General features: G+C 34.6%; 2 protein-coding genes and 1 pseudogene across 2 annotated transcripts; 1 reads left to right on the top strand and 2 right to left on the bottom strand.

Moving 5' to 3' along the window:
- The first annotated feature begins 5,175 nt into the window (after positions 1–5,175).
- Positions 5,176–9,921, top strand: mRpS34 (mitochondrial ribosomal protein S34). The gene is made up of 3 exons (XM_076489225.1): positions 5,176–5,799; positions 8,399–8,441; positions 9,167–9,921. Exons 1-3 carry the CDS (start codon positions 5,626–5,628, stop codon positions 9,520–9,522), a joined length of 573 nt encoding a protein of 190 aa, XP_076345340.1. The 5' UTR covers positions 5,176–5,625; the 3' UTR covers positions 9,523–9,921.
- A 291-nt stretch (positions 9,922–10,212) lies between these two features.
- Positions 10,213–16,659, bottom strand: LOC143244482 (chitotriosidase-1-like). Its single transcript, XM_076489226.1, has 3 exons — positions 16,554–16,659; positions 14,373–14,547; positions 10,213–11,891 (listed from the first exon to the last, which is right to left on the bottom strand). Exons 1-3 carry the CDS (start codon positions 16,653–16,655, stop codon positions 11,611–11,613), a joined length of 558 nt encoding a protein of 185 aa, XP_076345341.1. The 5' UTR covers positions 16,656–16,659; the 3' UTR covers positions 10,213–11,610.
- Positions 16,660–17,071: 412 nt separating this feature from the next.
- The window catches only part of LOC143245553 (chitinase-3-like protein 1 pseudogene), a 72,421-nt pseudogene continuing 68,956 nt past the window's right edge, over positions 17,072–20,536 (bottom strand).

Genomic DNA, 20,536 nt, shown 5'->3' with positions numbered 1-20,536 from the left:
AAAGGGCTGTCTGTGCGCTGCCCACCACAGGTATCAAAACCCAGTTTCTAGCAGTACAAGTCATCAGACATTCCACTGTGTCACCAGAAGACTTGTGCATGTTTAGTATTTATCAAAAATGTTGTTGTTGTTGTTTTTGAATTGAGCACAAAGCTACTCAATGGGCTATCTGTGCTCTGCCCACCACGGATATCGAAACCCGGTTTTTAGCGTTGTAAGTCCGTAGACATACCGTTAAGCCACTAGAGGGCGTTATCAAAAATATACCAACTGTTTTAAAGAAAGTCTGTGTTTGTAGATATTGTTGAACACTAGACAAGTGTATAAACAATAATCGCAACAAATAGTAAAAACAAAATTCAAATCACAGAGGGAACCTATCGTTACAGAATAGCTAATTACTGTCCATCCGATTTATGTGTAAATAATGCAAGTTTATACTGGGTGTCACATGTGTTTGCTTTGGAGTTTCGCGCCAAGCGATTCAAGGGCAAACTGCGCTAATTGTCTCTTATTTTGAGTGTGTGTATGTTTTATCTTATAGCAAAACCACATTGGGCTATATGCTGAGGCTCCCGAGGAAAACCTGATTTTAGCATTTTAAATCTGTTGACTTACCGCTGTACCAGCAGGAGACTCTTATTTTGAAGTGATAGATTTAAGGGAAGGCATAAAATCAACGCTACTCACCAACAGCTCTTTATCAATGAATAATGAGGTTAGTCGTCAAATTATAGTGTTCTCTAGGCTGAAAAGGCGAGTAAGTTCAGAGACGAAATTCGAATCTATGACTCTTAGATTGCAGGTTGGTCGTTCTAATCATCATAACATGTCAGGCCGTAAAATGTATTTCGAAAATCATAGGCTGAGAATTATTTTCACGTTGTTTTTTTAATTTTTCCATTTTGCATTTTGGTGTAAAAATAGTGTTTCATGTTTTTGCCTCCCTCTTTTTTAAATTTCTTTTTATCTTATGATTCGGTTACTAATCTGTTATCATCTTTAAAGTAGTCCTAAGAATGGTTATTTCTGAGACGGTAGTGGTTGAGTTACAAAACAGTTACGACCCGGCATGGTCAGGTGGTTAGGGGGATCTAGTAGTAATATGAGGGTCTCGGGTTCGAATCCCCGTCACATCAAACATGCTCTCCTTCTTAACCGTGGGAGCGTTATTTTATGGCAATCAATTCCACTATTTGTTGGTAAAAGAGGAGCTCAAAAGTTGACGGTGGGTAGTGATGACTAGCTGCCATCCCTCTAGTCTTACACTGCTAAGTTATGGACGGCTAGCGCAAATATTTTTCGTGTAGCTTTGCGCGAAATTCAAAAACAAATTAATGAAAACAAATTCTTCTCAGGACTTAACTAGACGACAACAGACTAGTAAACGAAGCGTAGTTATTAATTCTAATGTGATAATTCAAAATATCTTAAGTTACTATCTAATATATAGGCTTGGGTGATCGTATAGACAACTAAACATGACAATGAGTGATATTATATATCCATAATTTTAAGTTAAACACCAATAATTCATGGCTTAATTCCCGGAGCGGACTAGCTTCATCAGTCCATTGAGTAGTTCTGTGCTAAAACAAACAAAAAAAGGAAAATGGGAAATAATGGTATTTTACACTTCAATTTGCAACGCTTTATACAGTGTTTCAGTTTTTTTTATTAATTATCATAATTGTATTGGTGATAAGCCTGGATTTAAGAAATGAAAGAGTATTTTCTGCAAGGTATGTCTTTTTAACGCAATTCCGGATATTTCTAGGATATGTTCTAAGGTATAGAATAATGACTTCTCTTTTCATTTTTCGAAAAGGACCGGTCTTAGCCTCGTGATTAGCTTCTCCTCGCTGTGAATCTGGGAAATAAAGGTTCGCATTCTACTGATGCTACACATACGAAGCATTTTAGTGTGCATGAGTTGCTCTGTAATAATGACAGCAGATTAACATCATTCGATCAAACAAAAATTGACGGTGGGTGTTGTTGAATTGCTGCTTTCCCTTTAATGTATCAGTTCAGAATTGAGAACAGCTGTGCCAAAATTATGACAAGAGAACAGTTTTCGAAAAATTGGTATTACTTTAAATAAATTCTTAAATTTACTTTAAAGTACTTGTTGCAACATTTAAAAATTCAATACGTGATCTTCCTAAAATAATGTATGTAATCTTGGTACCTTTGTTTAGAATTAAGTATAGAGCTACAAAATGAGCTATGTCTGCTCTGCTCACCACGAGTATCGAAACCCAGTTTTAGCGGCGTGAGTTCGTAGATATACCGCTGTGGTACTAGGAGACAATTTTGGTCTCGTATATATATAGAGAGAGACATTATATCTCCATTTACTATTTAAAATTAAAAGTTCTAATAACCTACAAAACACTATTTGTAAGGCGTATTAGTAAACTAGAAAACGCATTTGTATTTTTGTGTTTTCCGAATTTGTAGTGCAAACTAAAAGAATTTAGACATTTAGACAATAAAGTAAGAAAAACGACTTTTACTTTCCAGATAATAACAATGAATAATATATATGTAAACGATCGTACGTTAAGAAACTAAGAAAATTCAACCAAAGAATTATCAATAGAAGAAATGACATCTATTTCATTCAACAATGTAGAAAAGAACAACTAACCCCTAATTTTGTAAAGGTAAAACATTCCAAAAAATTAAATACATACACAAACATTATCCAAAATTTACAGAAAAAACTACTTAAAGCCATGTTGAACACGAAATACAAAGAACTACATGACTTACAAAAACCAAAAAATAAACCTAGACCATCAACTGGCATGCTGCATTAAACCAGAGATTTACGGACTTATATAACGAAACATAAATCAAATCAATACTAGAAATGACAGAGACAAAAAGATCTGCCACAACAAAAAAACTAGAAAAACTAAGATGCAAACAACAGACAAGACATCAACATGACAAACCGTTGACCAACCTCATAATTAACAGATCCGACCGACAATTAAACACAAACGAGATACATTTACTAAACAAAGGACTCAACTTCGCAATAGCTCCTAGGTACATTCCAACCTTACAAATAAAAACATGTTTAGAAGATCTAGCCAGGAGACTTGTGATACTTTCCACAGAAAACAAAAACAAGAAAACAACCGAAAACAACCAGCAGAAGGAAGACAACTTAGACAAATTTATTGACATCCAACAGCCAAACTTCCCAGGTAAAATTAAAATTTTATATTTCCCAGAAACACCTAAAACAACATTTTAAACGATTTTTTCAAAGAATTTTCCCACAAAACCATCAACATAATTTCACAAAACGGAAAGTTAAAAAATAATCTTACAAAAAGAGACATTAATTCCATTAAAAATCTAAAACAAGACAAAAACATAAAAATTCTAAAAGGAGATAAAGGTAACGCTATAGTCATAATGAATACGAATGAATACATTCAAAAAATGAAGAACATCCTATCAGACACTAACAAATTTAAACCAATACCCACATATCTAATAAAGACACACGAAACGCAACTAAACAAAAAACTACTAAAAATGAAAAAAAGCCAACACAATTTCACAAACACTCTATTCCTACCTACGCAAAACCGACTCACGCACACCACAGATGTACGGCATCCCCAAGCCTCATAAACCAGATTGTCCATTACGACCAATAATGTTCCCATATAAATCGTTTAATTACAATCTTGGTAAATACATAGCATGGGCATTCTCCAAATATGTAACATCAGCCAGCTCATTCATCAAAGACTCTTTTAATTTCAAGTCTAATCTTAATCAATTTAATCATAAAGCCTTAATGGCCAGTTTCGATGTTATATCCCTCTTTACAGAAGTTCCAACCGCTGAAGCCTGCAAGGTAGCCTTAGAACTCTATATCCGAGACCCTAACCCATTATTAGACATTCCCATCAACCAATTAGCAACCCTCATAGAATTCACCACGATAAAGACAAACTTCATGTTCAACAACCACAACTATATACAAAAAAATGGCCTAAGCATGGGCAACCCAGTATCACCAGTTTTAGCCAATATTTTTATGACACAAGTTGAAACACAAGCAATTAACACAGCATCACATCCACCACTATACTGGTACAAATATGTAGACGACACGATGGCGGGATTTACAATTTCAGAACACATACTTAATTTTTTCAATCACATTAACTCTATACATCCCAACATTAACTTCACATGTGAACAAGAAGGAAGCAATCAAATATCATTTCTTAACCTCAAAATTACAAGAACCGATACACAATTTAAAACAGAAATCCACCGAAAAATCACCCATACTGGACTATACATTCCTTGGGACTCAGCACATGAAAGAAAACAAAAACTCAACAATCTAAGAAACCAAATAAACACAACCATAAAACTATGCTCACCAGATAAAATTAACGATGAATTACACAAAATAAAACAATACTTCATCAACATCAATAAGTTTCCTCCACAAACCGTGGAAAACATTACACGCACACACATAGACAGAAAGCAAAAATCAACCAACAAAAGTAAATATATCTCACGAATCAAAAAATCACGAAACCATATACTGCTGCATACCATATACTCCCGACATCAACAAAAAAATAACCAACATTTGGCAAAAACTAGTGACAAAATATGACATTCCAGTTAATACCAAATTTATTCGAAAACCAGGCACAAAACTGAAGTCTATACTATGTAAAAACTACACTGACAAACATCACACCAACATTATTTATAAAATACAATGTGATAACTGCCACGACTTATATATTGGAGAAACAAGTAGAAAAATGGAAACCAGATTTAAAGAACTTAAAAAGTAACTTTCACACGTTTTCGAACACTGCAAGTCAAATAAACACAACATAACTATAGAAAACACTCAAATACTAAATAAAGAAACAAACATAAACAAACGCAAAATTAAAGAAGCCTTACTTCTACAACAACTTAAGCCCAAAATAAACCAATACAAAGGAGCACCTTTATATCTATATTAAAATATAATATAATAAATAATAATAATAAAATAAATAATATAAAATTGTATATTCAAACATCTAAGCTTGCCCTCTACATTGCGACACTCATTACACAACCCCTTTCAAACATAAGGTCAGCTTTCGATCAGTTACTTCTCTCTTTGTGAACCTGACGATGACCGAAGAAGGTCGAAACGTTGTTCACTCCTCTACGTAAAAAATTTTCTCAACTGAAACGAGCCGTTTTTACATATATGTTTCTCTACAAGTGGGTTTTCTCGACATCAATGAATAATATGTTTTATATCTGCTAACGTTTCGTCATTATTGCTAGCTCTGATGAAGTTGCAATTGCGAAACGTTTGACAGAATGTTTTTTTTACTATTATTATGAAGTGAGTAGAAGTCTTTCTTTTTTTTTTAAACAAAAATTATTGTTATCTCATTTCAAAACATTTTCATTAACAGGCTGAGAGGGCGTTGTAGTTTCCTTGAATGGTTGAAGTGTGGTACTCAAGATTTATAAATTTTAGGTAGTAAAGTTTTATCCTTTCTAGAATATTTTATTTCACGTTATTAATTAATATAAAGGTTCGGTAGAAACAAAAGAATGCCTATTACATACATAGGGAAGATCACCCATTTTAAGGGGAAGACGCTGTTTGAAATCTTGAGTAATCTAAAAAATTTTGGTGTCGGAAGATTGGTTGTTAGAAGTGCTTTTCAACGATATCCCGAACCGACTTTTTACATTATCAAAAGAGTGGAACCACAAATGGATGAAGTAAGAATTATTTTTTGTTTTACATTTTATACTTACTCCCACAGTAAAATAAAGATTGCACACATTTTTATAGTAATAATTTACTTTAATAATATTAGTGTACATGTATATATAACTAAGTAATTATGGAATTAAGGCTTAGATGGAAGAGAGAGTTAAAAGAACTGTGTATGATAGGTCACACTATACACTAGCAGCTCGAAATTTCATCGTATATGATTTATTAAGGTCTTTCAAGTATGTGTGTGTGTATATATGTATGTATATATTGTGATTTATTTTTCAAATTATTAAAAATTAACTAAAAGTTGAAGTGGCAGCATATATATTGTAGTCATGATTAGAAATGTTTTCAAGCCTAGCAACTTCATTGTCTTGTACGATCTATAATTTTATCATTAATTGTTCTGATGGTCATGGAATATCATATCAACCGTTCATGAATGTTGGAACAATTTAATCTATTATTGTAACATAGTGAACATTATGGACTTAAGTATAATTTTAATTTATTGTTTGAACAAAAAGTAATAAAAGTAATTATCAGTTTCAATGCATTATTTGTTTAATTAATATTAATTATGGTGAAAAGGGATTTTAAGTTGCAAAGGAAAAATATCAATATTATGTCACTAAAGCCATCATGACAAGTGCACACCTGCATTTGATATTTCAGAATTTAAATAAAACTAATAATTGTAGTCCTAACTCTATTGAAACTTTTTAGCTTAAAAACATTTTATAACAGCTGTTTTGTCATTTCATAACAGTTTTTTAGTGTAATTCACAAAGAAAAATTGAAAAAAATGAATTAAGTTTAATTTTGTTTTTAACAGACATCTCTTCCACTGAACCTTTCGACTTCGTTGGGCAACTAAGATTGTATTGGATGTTACTTAATGCCTGACTTTACTTACAGCCCTGGTTCTCCATTTTGCAACTATAGCTCTGAACTTAATTTTGTTTCTAATATCTCAACATTAGAATAATAACAAGTAATCTTAATTTTGAATCAACAATTTGTGTCTAAGTCTGACAAACGTATCTTTGAACCATTATATAATTTATTCTCAAAACCTTTCATTACCAAACTCCTCATTACCCTAGCCATTCTATCAGTGCATTTATTTCAAATACCCTAAACTCCATTGCCATTATGTAAGTTTAAACCATCATTAATAAATATTTTTAAAAGCTTCTCCAAACATCCTACTATCTAACCTGATTAGGTGGAGTCCATCTTTAGCATATAATTTACCCTTATCCTGAAAATTATACCACGCATCTAATCATGTCAACCTGTTGCTCTAAGCACATCCCTGCTTATCTGTGATGTAATTCTTATATCCTGCTAAGTAATTAGTTTCTGCAGCAATCCAAAGGGAACAATCCAGAAAAGATCACACATCTACTTCTCTTCCTAAACCGTTGAAGAAACTTACTGAGCAACTCTTGTGGTTCAGTTTCCATAATCATTTGGTCTTATGTGCATTACAAGAAGAGAATGTTTCTTGCTACCAGTAACTAAACTGTGCCAACACTCTTCATAATATCCTTTACTTTAGCACTTAGCAAAACATTTCTAGTCCTAGTCCTTCTATGTTCTTCCACTAAAAACAGATAAATCATACATAATGGAGGTCCCCATTATGCATGATTTATCAGTATACTCAACTGACACTCCCCACTATGTATACAACATGATAATTTTGTTCCAAAGTTAGATTTATTAGAGACCAGTACACTGAATACTAGCTTGAAACTGCTGCTGTAGGCTTATCTTGTGATTCCAGTACTTTCATTCAACCTTCTTCTTCCCCCCAAAACTATTACCCTAACTCTGTCCAGTTTCTTTCTTGCTTCTTTGATTTCTACTTTAATTTGCTATTCTCCTTGCTAATAACATAATATTCCCTAAATATATCTTTGACTTATGCTCAAGTAAGCAAGCCCCTAAAAGTGTAGTGTACAGTATCTTTTCTCAGCCTCTTGAAGATTTGAATCAAGCCCACAATTCTAAAACATATTCCAGTCATGTCATCCGTCATACATCTTTTAATTAAACCCATCACGTGCCTGAATTATCATCAACTATATCAGAAGTTTGATATTCTTTATTATGTATTAACAATGTATTTATACAGCAAGATAGGTTAACTCACATCATAATTTAATAACTCCAGATAAGCTTTCATTAGAATGTTTGTGTAAAATCATTTCAAGTACATTCATCTGTTGTACTTAATTCTTTTATTAACTCAACTACTTTGTTGAAAATGGAGTTTGTGATTTACAGTAAATCCACTGTATGTGTTACCTACTTCATCACCACATTGACAAATAAGCCACCCATCCAAGTGCCAGACTTTAGATACACAATAACAAACAAAAAAACACATTTTAATATTTCATAACTTCTATGAACATGAAACTGGTAACTGTTGGGAAATTTAAAGGGGAATACCTTTTCACTATGGTGTTATAAAACTTAAAACTCATAGCATTGATCTAAAGAAGACGTGTCTGAGTGGTTGAAATGCTTAATTACAATTTTAAAAGTTGTACTTTCTTTAATTCTTAAAATTTTTTATTCATGTAGGAAAACAAGTTTGGCCGAGTGTGGGTGGAAAAATGTTTCCGAGGTAAGTCCATGAGATCAAACTTGTCACTGTTATATGTAACATAACATCAAGAGGTAAGTGCACAAGATCAATCTTGTCACTGTTATATGTAACATAACATCAAGAGGTAAGTGCACAAGATCAATCTTGTCACTGTTATATGTAACATAATATCAAGAGGTAAGACCACAAGATCAATCTTGTCACTGTTATATGTAACATAATATCAAGAGGTAAGACCACAAGATCAATCTTGTCACTGTTATATGTAACATAACATCAAGAGGTAAGTGCACAAGATCAATCTTGTCACTGTTATATGTAACATAACATCAAGAGGTAAGTCCACAAGATTAATCTTGTCACTGTTATATGTAACATAACATCAAGAGGTAAGTCCACAAGATTAATCTTGTCACTGTTATATGTAACATAACATCAAGAGGTAAGTCCACAAGATCAAACTTGTCATTGCCCTGTGTAACATAATGTGGCATCAACATGTAAATCTGTCAGGTTACATTTATTGTAAAGTTTACTTTTGGGTTTGTTGACTAGTGCTTAGTTGTGTTGGTGGTTAGGCCTGTCATGTTTGAATGTTTATGAAATGTATTTGTTTTGTATGTTTTAAAACTATTTTGTAAACATTTCTTATTTTTATATCTAGTTCTTTGTCTGCTGTCTACTTAAATTACTTAAATTAGTATGGATATTGAATGTAATTTGAAAAAGAAATTTTTTTTCAGGAAAAAAATTCCCAGGAATCAGGGAAATTACTACATCTTATAAACCAGATTTTTGTTTAGTTTCGAAGGAGGATGAAGGTTATTACCTGAATTACAAACTCAAAGAACCTAAGGTGGAAAGAATTCTGCCAAGAGAAATTCCATTTCCTCCCCTTCTTCGGGAAGTTCTACTTCAAGAAAGAAAAGGACAAGAAGATGTCATGGAAAATGAGCCAATGTTGGAGCTGCGCTACAGAAAACACATTCTTGTGGACTACAGAGTAGCAGAAAAAGGTGAAACTCCTTCAGAAAGTTTGAGGTATCCAGGTCTTAGTCCCAAGTTCCTCGAAGGAGTCAAAGTGAACTACAATACATAAGCACATTGTTTCAGTGGAACTTCAGGTGGAGTTGACATGGTAATTTGTAAACTTTATTGGACTAAAAAAAGAAAAGACAATGTTTCACCTTCAAAACTGAGGGCATCTTCTGTTTAGAATCCAAAATGTTTTCTTTTCTTTCAGCAGGCAGTTGTAGTTCTTTAAAGATCTCTTATGTGGATGTTATAATTTTTTTTCAACATTCCAAATCAACTGTTTTAAAGGCCCCATCTCTAGAAGAAATCAAGACATGAACTATGATGTGGCACTTAAAACTTAGATTCTGTTAAAATTCACGTGATCTTTTCACTAAGACACGTTAGTGAAAGTAGACATAAAAGTATAACAGTTTACACTCTGTGAGGTAATTTATTAAAAATAAAATTACTCCAAACAGTAGTACTAACGTTCAGGTTTTTTTTGTTTATTTATTTTCAAAAATTACTACATTAAAGTTTTTTAATAGTTTTTTTTGGTATTAAAAATAAAAGCACTAAATAAGGTAGTGGACCACAAGCAATACATGAATATTCTTTGAAGGTGAAAGACTTTCAAAACGTTGCCCTCCACACTTGTTTCTTTTTTTTCTTTTCTTTTTTTATGATAGCAGTCACCATCCATTCCAGTCTACTCATCAATGTATAAACAGATTATGAAATAATGTTCAAAAACCAATTCAAGGAGGTGGTGAGTTGTTCCATTTGGTAATTTTGGTGTTAATGTGCAAAACTTTAACATATTAACAAGTAATAACTTTTGTGGGCTTTAAATGGATAAAATTTTGTTGTTGTTATACTAGACTGTTTATCGATGGTCAGTTGCATTTTGCAAAATAGATATTGGGCTGATTAATTTCAGTCTAATGAACATTGGTTAGGGCACTTGACTCTTAATGTGAGGGTCTCAGGTTTGAATCCTCATCACACCAAACATGCTTGCCCTTTTAGCTGTAGGGGCATTATATTGTGACAGTCAATCCCACTATTCAATGGTAAAAGAGTAGCCCAAGAGTTGGCAGGGGGTGGTGATGACTAGCTGTCTTCCCTGTAGTCTTACACTGCAAAATTAGGGACGACTAGCACAGATAACCCTTATGTAGCTTTGCAAGAAATTCAAAACTAACAAGTGCGATCATTCAAAAATCTCTCTGGAGGCTATTTACATGTACAAGCTAATCATGTCATCTGTAATCTATTACCTGTATTAGATATACTGAGAAATTTAACTTTGATATTCAATCTTCAGATTTACTTGTAGTTTTGATTGGATTTCAAGAATTGGATATACAGTTTATAATTACTACTATTATTTTAGAATGTACTCACAAATTACATAAGGCCTAGCACCATATAACTCTCTGTGATTTTAAACTGATGAAGGAAGGAAGGTATCCATCAGCACCCACTGCCAATTCTTGTCTTACTGAATGGTGAGATTTAACCATTACTGTTATAATGCACCCAGTCTTAAAAGGCATAGTAAGTTTTTGTACCTGTGAGAAACGAACCATAAATTCTTGGATTCATAGTCCAGGCATGCAACAAATCGCTTTAAAATTTTAATCCAGTGAAAGAAAAACTCAAAGTCTCGATTAAATCTTGCTCAAATAAATATTTCAGGTAAACTCAACATTTCAGTGCTTCAACCCGGACTTTGGACAAGCAATCTATTGTGGTTGGTTGGTTTGTTTGTTTTTTGTATTTTTGTCTGTAGTTATCAAGATATGTTGAATCTAAAACGTTGTGTGTTTGATTTACTAATGCAAATTATTTCTTGGTCGCAGATATTATTACAATATTTATAGTCAATAAACGAAATGTGGAAAATGAGTACAAGTAGTATTACCGGCCTCTGTACAACATATCAACAGTACCGATATAATACCAAATATCCATCTCTTAGCTCAAATCAAATTACTCTCTGACATTTGGCCTGGATGTGGATCAAATTTAACTTAGTATGTTTCAAAAGTTGGAAAAGGTACAGGTCTGGTAGATTTAAAAGTCTGGCTAATAATACAAACATGTAGGATAGATCGCATCCAGTGTTCAGCGGTAGGTAAATGGTTATCGTGGGTTAAAATAACCTTTAGTTAACGGGTTTCGCAGCCGTTGGAGGATTACCTTGAAACCGAGCCCGAAATAGCATAGAATAAAGGTCTAAGCAACAATAGAATTCTCTGATGACGTCAGTAAACAAGAGTCTTACGTTTTCCGGCCAGTCACACAAATGTTCGTCAGGATTGAAAACGAGGTTTGGTGGGCAGGGCATATGGTGACGTCGTTGACCATGACATAAATAGTACATGGAGCAGTCTTGGTGATACGAAATGACTCCATCTGCATCTTTACAAACTACCTCTTTCACATCTAAAAATTAAAAAAACAAATTGTCATAGAAGTCTATTCGATCGTTTAGGTGTAATTATGAATTATTGTTTTTAGTGTTGCTCGATATTCATTAGTTTATATTCTACAGATAAGAGTTAAAATGGCGACTACATCTTGATAGCTTGTTTCGTAAGAAACTTGTAGATTTTTAAAATTACTTAACTTATCACAAGAATTTTAGTCTATCTGTACAATGTCATCTCAATACAGCGACATCTGTAATTCAAAATATTTAAAAATATATTTGTGCTTGTTTAAAGTAAGGTTGTGGTGGCTGGCAATCAATCATTGTCATTGTTAGTAGTCTAGAATCTAGATGGTCAATTAATTTTATTTTTATTTATTTTTACTTTGTAGATACTTGTTAGTTTGTATCCAGCGTTTTATCTGTCGACACTTTTGAGGAGGCTGTTTGGTGGTGATGACCAGGGCTTGATATGAGTTTTTGTTAATAGAATGTTGAGCATATTACCTCTTGCGTTATTCGTTAACTGGATATTGAAGGTCTCTATTATGTTTATTTTCCTTGATTACTCGTTCTTTCAGCCGTGGGGTCATTATAATGTGACGGTCAATCATTCATTGGTAAAAGAGTCGGCGATGGGTGATGTTGACTAGTTGCCTTCCTTCTAGTTTTAGCAATTCCAATTTAAGAAGTGCTGCCGCAGGTAAACTTCCAGTATTATTGTGCGAAATTCAACAATACAACTTTTTTTTTTATCTTGTTTGTGTGGTATCCCATTATTTTGGAAGACAGTCATAACAAAACAGAATGATTCCATCCACTATTACGACAAACAATCTTTTTTTTTTTTTAACTTTCCTGAACGCGACGCCCAAAGCAACAAATTATTATTTGGTGATAAAAGACGTGGATAATGCCAACGAGGAGTAGCCAATCGTCATATCCTTACCCTAATTTCACTGATGTACATGTTTTATCACTAGCCAGCTCAACAACCTCGGATGATATGATGAAACTAGGAACAAATCATACAAACACCAGCCGTCTTTAGAATACACACAACATCGTATATTCTTGACAGTAATATGATTAGTGTTTCGAAAGTATGCTCCCTACTGAGTGCCCTCTTGTTTGTTGGCGTTTCTGTTAGGGAACTAGTGTGTTAGTACTTTGGTAAACACTCATCTCTTTCATTATACTTTGTGATTGTTTTTATACTTAATACCACAACGTATTACAATTATGTTGCAATGATACCATATGAAATAATCCTGAACTATAAAATAAATTTTCTATTTAGATGCTAAATTTAAATAAATCTCTTCTTCGAGTCTTATGAAATAAAGCGCCAGAAAAAGTAAGTATTTTATTTCTGGGTTCAACTAAGTGGTTTTATCTATTACAAAACAATGCGACTTTATTAGGTTTCTTATGACACACACACACACACACACACACACACACACACACACACACACGTATGTATAAAATGTTACTAGTATATCTCTAAAACGTTAAAATTAAAGCACAATTTAAAAAAAAAAAGATTTTCATTTTATAACGCCTCTAGAAACTTTTTGCTTCTGCATGGGTCATAGGAATGTTTATGGATGTACAGTCCTAAAATCCGGGCCCGGCATGGCCTAGCGCGTAAGGCGTGCGACTCGTAATCCGAGGGTCGCGGGTTCGCGCCCCCGTCGCGCTAAACATGCTCGCCCTCCCAGCCGTGGGGGTGTATAATGTGACGGTCAATCCCACTATTCGTTGGTAAAAGAGTAGCCCAAGAGTTGGCGGTGGGTGGTGATGACTAGCTGCCTTCCCTCTAGTCTTACACTGCTAAATTAGGGACGGCTAGCACAGATAGCCCTCGAGTAGCTTTGTGCGAAATTCCAAAACAAACCTAAAATCCGATCGTTTAATTCCCCGCGAAGAACAGAGCGCAGATGGTCCGTTGTGTAGAATGCGTTAAAGCTACAACTGTTCCTTGAGACTAAAGAAAAAATAATGAATCGAAACAATGAATAGTGTTACTCTAATTGGGAGAAGAGGGGGTTCACACCCCTATTTTAATGATCTTTTAATTCACTTCTTTTCTGAGGTTGGCGGGTTCTAATCCCCGTCACACCAACATGCTCGCCCTTTCAGGCGTGGAGGTGGTATAACGTGACTGTCAATCCCACTATTCGTTGGTAAAAGTGTTGGCGGTGGGTGGTGATGACTAGCTACCTTCCCCCTAGCCTTGCAAAATTAGGGACGGCTAGCGCAGATAGCTATAGTGTAGTTTTGCGCGAATTTAAAAAAAATATATTTCAACCGCATTTATCTTATCTTACAAATAAAAACAATGCTTAACTTTTGTATTGAAACAAAACCGTTGTTTAGCCGAAGATAAACTTATCTGGAGTACAAATTTTGAAATCGTTCCCATGATACACAATTCCCTATCATTCGCCAGAAGAAATATGAATTGTACATTTTGTGATGAATGAACTCACCAGGCTGGTTGTGAAAGTTCACGGTTATATCCGGCAGGTTTGAAATTCTGTAGTCCTTTAGTTCTTGTGCCACAGTTCCCAATATGGGGTAAGGACGGCCCACACAAAAGTCCCTAAAGTCGTCCATGGACCACACCATAACTCCACCATAGCCAGATTTCTTCAGCCACTGGATCTGTATCATCAATAATGTAACATGGAAGCTAATTATTACAGGCCAAGAATATGTCTTGTACTATGGAAGTTAACTAAGAAATAGTTTTATAATCTTCCAGTTGGGCCCGGCATGGCCAGGTGGTTAAGGCGCTCGACTCGTTATCCGAAGGTCGCGAGTTCGAATCCCCGTTACACTAAACATGGTTGCTCTTTCAGCTGTAGGGACGTTATAATGTGATGGTTAATTCCACTATTCTTTGGTAAAAGAATACCCCAAGAGTTGGCGGTGAGTGGTGATGACTCTCATAATCTGAGGGCCATTTCATTATTAGAGGTAAAAGCAGACGAGTAGTGGAAGTTGTGTTTGCTACTCACTGATGAGGAAAATATAAGAGCAGACGATTTGGTAATAGGTATATAAATAGTATGAGATAAGCGGGAAACAGCAGACAGATGAAAGAAAACAAGAAAGTAAAGTTATAAGAAGGAGCTCCGTCAAAGCAAAGTTTATTGTCGTATTGGGTAATATAGCCTAACAATTAATATGTTAAGAGGAAAAACTAACGATAGAAAAAAATATAAGATGGAAAGTTTTGTTGTTTTTTTTCAAAAAAGAACAGAATGCAGCGCAAGTTTAAAAGTATAAGATACAACTGTGGTAACTCGACGATAAAGTAACAGAGCTATATTTGGATAGTTTGGTGACAGTAATATAGACTACAGTTCGGCTTGTCAACTTAGATTCTAAAGTAATGGTATAAGCCTAAGTGAACTTTTGACAAGAGGAAAATAACTATTTAAAAATTGTGCTTTTGACATGCATATAATCTCTACAGTGTAAAGAAGTTTTACGTACGTTAACTTCTTCCGAGTGTATATTCACTGCTGGCCAAAATCTTAAGGCCAATGAACATAAAGAAAAAATATGTATTTTGCATTGTTAGACTCAATCACTTATTTGAGTAGAGCTTCGAAAAATGAAAATAAGAAAAGGGAAAATAAAAAAAAATTAATAAGGAAAATATGAACACAATGAAATTAACCTAAATACTAACTAGTCAAAAGTTTAAGACCATACCAAAGAAAAGTCCTAAACAGTGTAGGAAATGCCCAACAAGAGGTCTCAGTAGTGAGTTGGCCCGGCATGGCCAAGCGTGTTAAGACGTGCGACTCGTAATCTGAGGGTCGCGGGTTCGCATCCCCGTCGCGCCAAACATGCTCACCCTTTCAGCCGTGGGGGCGTTATAATGTTACGGTCAATCCCACTATTCGTTGGTAAAAGAGTAGCCCAAGAGTTGGCGGTGGGTGGTGATGACTAGCTGCCTTCCCTCTAGTCTTACACTGCTAAATTAGGGACGGCTAGCACAGATAGCCCTTGAGTAGCTTTGTGCGAAATTCCAAAACAAACAAACAAACAAACAAAGATGCAGTGACTTATAGTACGCTTACCTCTAGGTTAAGAACTGGTTTTATTAGTTTAATAACAAGAGACACTAGCTTTCTAGATGTATTGTTGTAACTATTCAGGTCTACTGCTGCATCTAGGATATCTACATTAGCTTTCTAGATGTATTGTTGTAACTATTCAGGTCTACTGCTGCAGCTAATGTAGATATCCTGGATGTATTGTCATAGCTATCCAAATTTATTGTTTCGGCTATTCAGATGTATTGTTGCAGCTAATTAACTGTATTGTTATGGTATTCCATATGTATTGTTGTAGCTATTCAAATATATCTTCGCACCTAAATGTATTGTTGCGGCTAATTAACTGTGTTGTTATGGTTATTTATGCGTATTGTTGCAGCTAATTAAAATGTACTGTTGCGGTTATTATAATTTAAATGAGTGACTTCAATTTCATTTACAAAACTAGATCAGAATAAGCGTCAACAAAACTACAATAAAGTCCTCCCCCAAATTTTGAAATATTTCATATGATATAAACACAAAACGTGCTTTAACCTAGGATAAATTTTTGGGTGAGAAATAGACGTCTTATCGACGGATGTAAATTATACTTACCATTGTAAGTTTACTATGATAGATGCTTGCGCCCTCTAAAGGATAAAGAGGACTGTTGTGGCCGACTTGACGTTGCCAGTCGCTGTGGAAATCGTACGTCATAACATTAAACATATCTAGAGGAAATAGTGGAGGTAGAATCACTATCATGCTTTCAATATTTTAATGAATATTAAATAATATATTGATAACATTGAAACTAACAAACAATATATTGTTATCATAATTACAAGTATAATTTCTAAATAGATGAAGCTGACAGTTTTACTTTTTTCAGGATATTTTTGTTTGTTGTTGTTAAACTACACAATCTGTTCTCTGCCCATTGTCAATTTCTCACCTCGCGCCGAACACAAACTCGACATTATTTACTTTCAAAGATGAAGTTCTCTCAAGTTCAGGGCAAAAGCCGTGAAACATATTCAGCTATCATTAAAAATAAACTTGTACCAAACAGCAAATTTCAGAATTATATATAAAAAAAAATGATCCAGGAACGTAAAACAGTAACAAAAAACCTACCTGTTCAGTTGCATGACATCATATCCCGCAACTATTGCTTCGAAGTTTCCAGGAACACTGGATGACAGAAGAAGTTGGGGTTTCTGGGAATACTTAGATTCTCCTACGAAAGCTTCCTTAAAATCCTGTAAAAAGTATAAAATTGTGTTAGAGAAGCCGTCTTACTTATATGAAAGATTCAAATATTACATTGTTCAGTGTAGTCCTCAATATATAAAAGGCCACACAATGTTCACTGTTGCCACTAGTATACAGAAGGTCACATAGTGTTCACTGTTGCCACGAGTGTACAAAAAAACCAAACAGTATTCACTGTTGCTCATACGTGCATAATAGATAGTATTGTTTTTCACTATAATTCAAAATGAGTTGGTATAGTGTTGTGTTCATGGTTTAAGACCACAGTTAAAGGGAAGTGAATACTGTGCTATATTTATTTTGGTTTGTGAAGGTATAATTTTAAATGAATTTTCTACCAGTTAACGAACATTTTAATTCTGTGTTTTCGCGCTTCCAAGCTATGTGGATTTTCAAAATATCAATCTGTTTTAATCTCTAACGTTGTTGGTTTCACCATTTTGTTTTTAAGTTTTATAAATACGCATGCTTTTACAAATCACTAGAGGACAGCACAAAACCAGAACATGATAACAAGCACTTGTTGTTTTGAGCTTGGACATTTCTTTAAAAATTATTCTGTGTTCTAAACAACATCAACGATGTTTAACCTTTCACATTTTACTGACTTACATTGTGTAAAATATGAAGAAGTGCGAATATCTGGCAGTTGTTTAAACGATAAATTAAGAATAATAAAACACCTATAAAACTGTAGTACTTGAGATATAGTTTAAGCTATTTCCTGCTGAAATGTTAGGGAATGGTTGTTTATCCGCAACAGGATCGAAATGTCCTCCCCCCAAGCTCGGAGACCCACATGGTAGTTCCTGCAAGACATTTTAGTCAGATAGTCAGATCAGATTAATTCATATACATAGGTTACGTCTAACAGAGTTCTTCCCCCCACAATTGATTTAGGGTGCACACTTGACGTCAGCATTCTTTCTTGATGACGAGAAACAAACTGAAATAAAAATGTTGTTCAGGTTAAGATGACCTTGGAAGGTCGAAACGTTGTTCTCTCCTTATCAATAAACGTGTTAATACCCAACCCATATCAGTCGTTCTGAGATACGTCAGCATTTCATGCTTTTCCTTTCCAAGAGGGTCCGTGGTTAGAGTGCTTGATTAGTAATCTGAGGGTCGTAGGTTGGAATCACCGTCACACCAAACATGCTAACCCTTTCAGCCGTTGGGGTTATTTAGTACGCCCAATCCCACTATTTGTTGGTAAAAGAGTAGCGCGAAAGTTGGTGGTGGGTGGTGATGACTAGTCTTACACTGCTAAATTAGGGACAGTTAGTGCAGATAGCCCTCGTGTAGCTTTGCACGAAATTCAAAACAAACCAAACCAGGCAAGAGTATTAATAAAAGTTAGAGGGAACCGTTACTGATTAAATACATTCCTCCAGTCTCTCAATTCAAATTAGGGAAGAGCTTAATGCAGGTAGGTAGAATATTTGTGTAGAACGTTCATCTATAAAGTATCTTGAACATTTCGGGCGAAATTTCCGCTCCGTTACGAGTTACTCCTTCTTGAAAAACAAAGAAAAACGTCAATCTAATAACCAAGTATCAATAAAGTTTGTTTGTTATTAGATTGACTGATGGACGAATTTCATACAAACTAAGCGAGAAAATATCAGCTATACTGACATATTAAATTGTCTTGTGAATTGTGACGCAGCTGTAAACCTTGGGACGATTGGTCATTTATATCAATTATAAGCATCATTCAACAAAACGAGATGTATACACAAACACATATATCGCTTATGCGAGGAATAAACCTTACAAGCCCGTTAGTCTGACACCTGGTGGTTTAGTTTTATAAACAAGGTAAACAACTCACGGCGTGTTTTTCACAATATTCACAATATGTACAGAGGTATCTGTACATAACTGTCTTTTATTTTGAACTGGTAGAGTACAATTAAGACAGCTAGTCAAAAATACCCACCGCCAACACTTAGGATACTCTTTTCTGACGAAATAAAGCAACCGTTTTAACAATTATGGGCTTATCATTGCTTGATGGTTAAAGGGTGCTTGACAAGCAATCAGGGGTCCGTATCCCGTTACCGAAAGTGCTCATTTCCTTTCAGCCATGGAGGTTGTTATAATGAGACGATCAATACTTCTTTTCTTTGGGTAATATAATTAGGCGGTGGGTGTCGTTGACTACTTGCCTTCCCGCTAGTCTACAAATACACCAAAAATTTATAACCTATGCTTATTTTAGCTTCTGAATTTCGAGTAACATTTCATTAACTCCAAACCGAAACCCATAAAACGGCAAGGGAGTTTCAACAAATCAAATTAAAAGGTATCAGAATTAGATAATTAATAATCTAACATGTATTTTATTATCACTTCTCGCATGTGCAAATATTTCAAACAAAATCCGTTTCATTTGCCACAATACATGATGTTTTCTAAACGACGTACGTACCTCAAGGTAAAGAATAGTAGGATTTGAATTTCACTCTTATAATGCACCCTAAACCCCTAATAGTTCAGCGATAAGAATTAAGGCTTATAATATTAGAAACCTGGTTTCGACACTTGTGGTGCGCACATCACAGGTAGTTCATTTTAAATCGTTGCGCCGAACTACCAACTTACAAGTAAACAATAATATGCACTCACGATTTCAAAGAGTTGAACTCCCCTCTTTCTTGTTATTGTTCTTTTACAGAAACAAACTGCGAACCAGAAATTTTCGGATTAAAGCCGAGCACGCTAAATACAGGGCCATACCCAGCTCTACACTCAAAATAACCATCGTTCTGGATGCTTTCAAGACAAAGAACAAACCCATCAAATTCAGCGAGTCGAGTGTTGTCTTTATTCTAGACTAAATGATTAATCCGTCACTGGAGCAAAATGCTGGAATTCTATCTTGGAACACAATATTCATGCTGAGTGTAATTAGGAACTTGTACCTACCTCAGCGAGCTCACTAAACCGAGACTTGTCTTGAATCCCCCGAGGGAATTCCCAGGCTAAATCAAATCCATCAAATTCGTTCTTCCGAAGAAAGTCAATAGCACTGAAGATGAACTGGGACCTCCTATGAACAAAATTTTCCTTTATTTATATTTAAAAACCTCTTAAGGAGTAAATATTTAATTATGTTTTCGAAATATTCCTAAATAAAGAGACCTGGTTTTAAATTATTCCGGGTTTTCGTCTTTTATTTACGTCGCTTAGTTACCACCTGCTTTTCTTCTTTCAGGTTGTGTTTCCTCATGATTGGTTCTTGTTCCCTTCGTGTATATCTGTACGTTTGTTAATTCAGATTCGTAGCTTGTCAGCACGCTTATAAATCTACTTCTACA

The sequence above is a fragment of the Tachypleus tridentatus genome, chromosome 2, assembly GCF_004210375.1.
Source record: "Tachypleus tridentatus isolate NWPU-2018 chromosome 2, ASM421037v1, whole genome shotgun sequence".
Classification (NCBI taxonomy): Eukaryota; Metazoa; Arthropoda; class Merostomata; order Xiphosura; family Limulidae; genus Tachypleus; species Tachypleus tridentatus.
The sequence above is the reverse complement of the archived record's forward strand: the minus strand, read 5'-3'. Positions and strand labels throughout refer to the sequence as shown.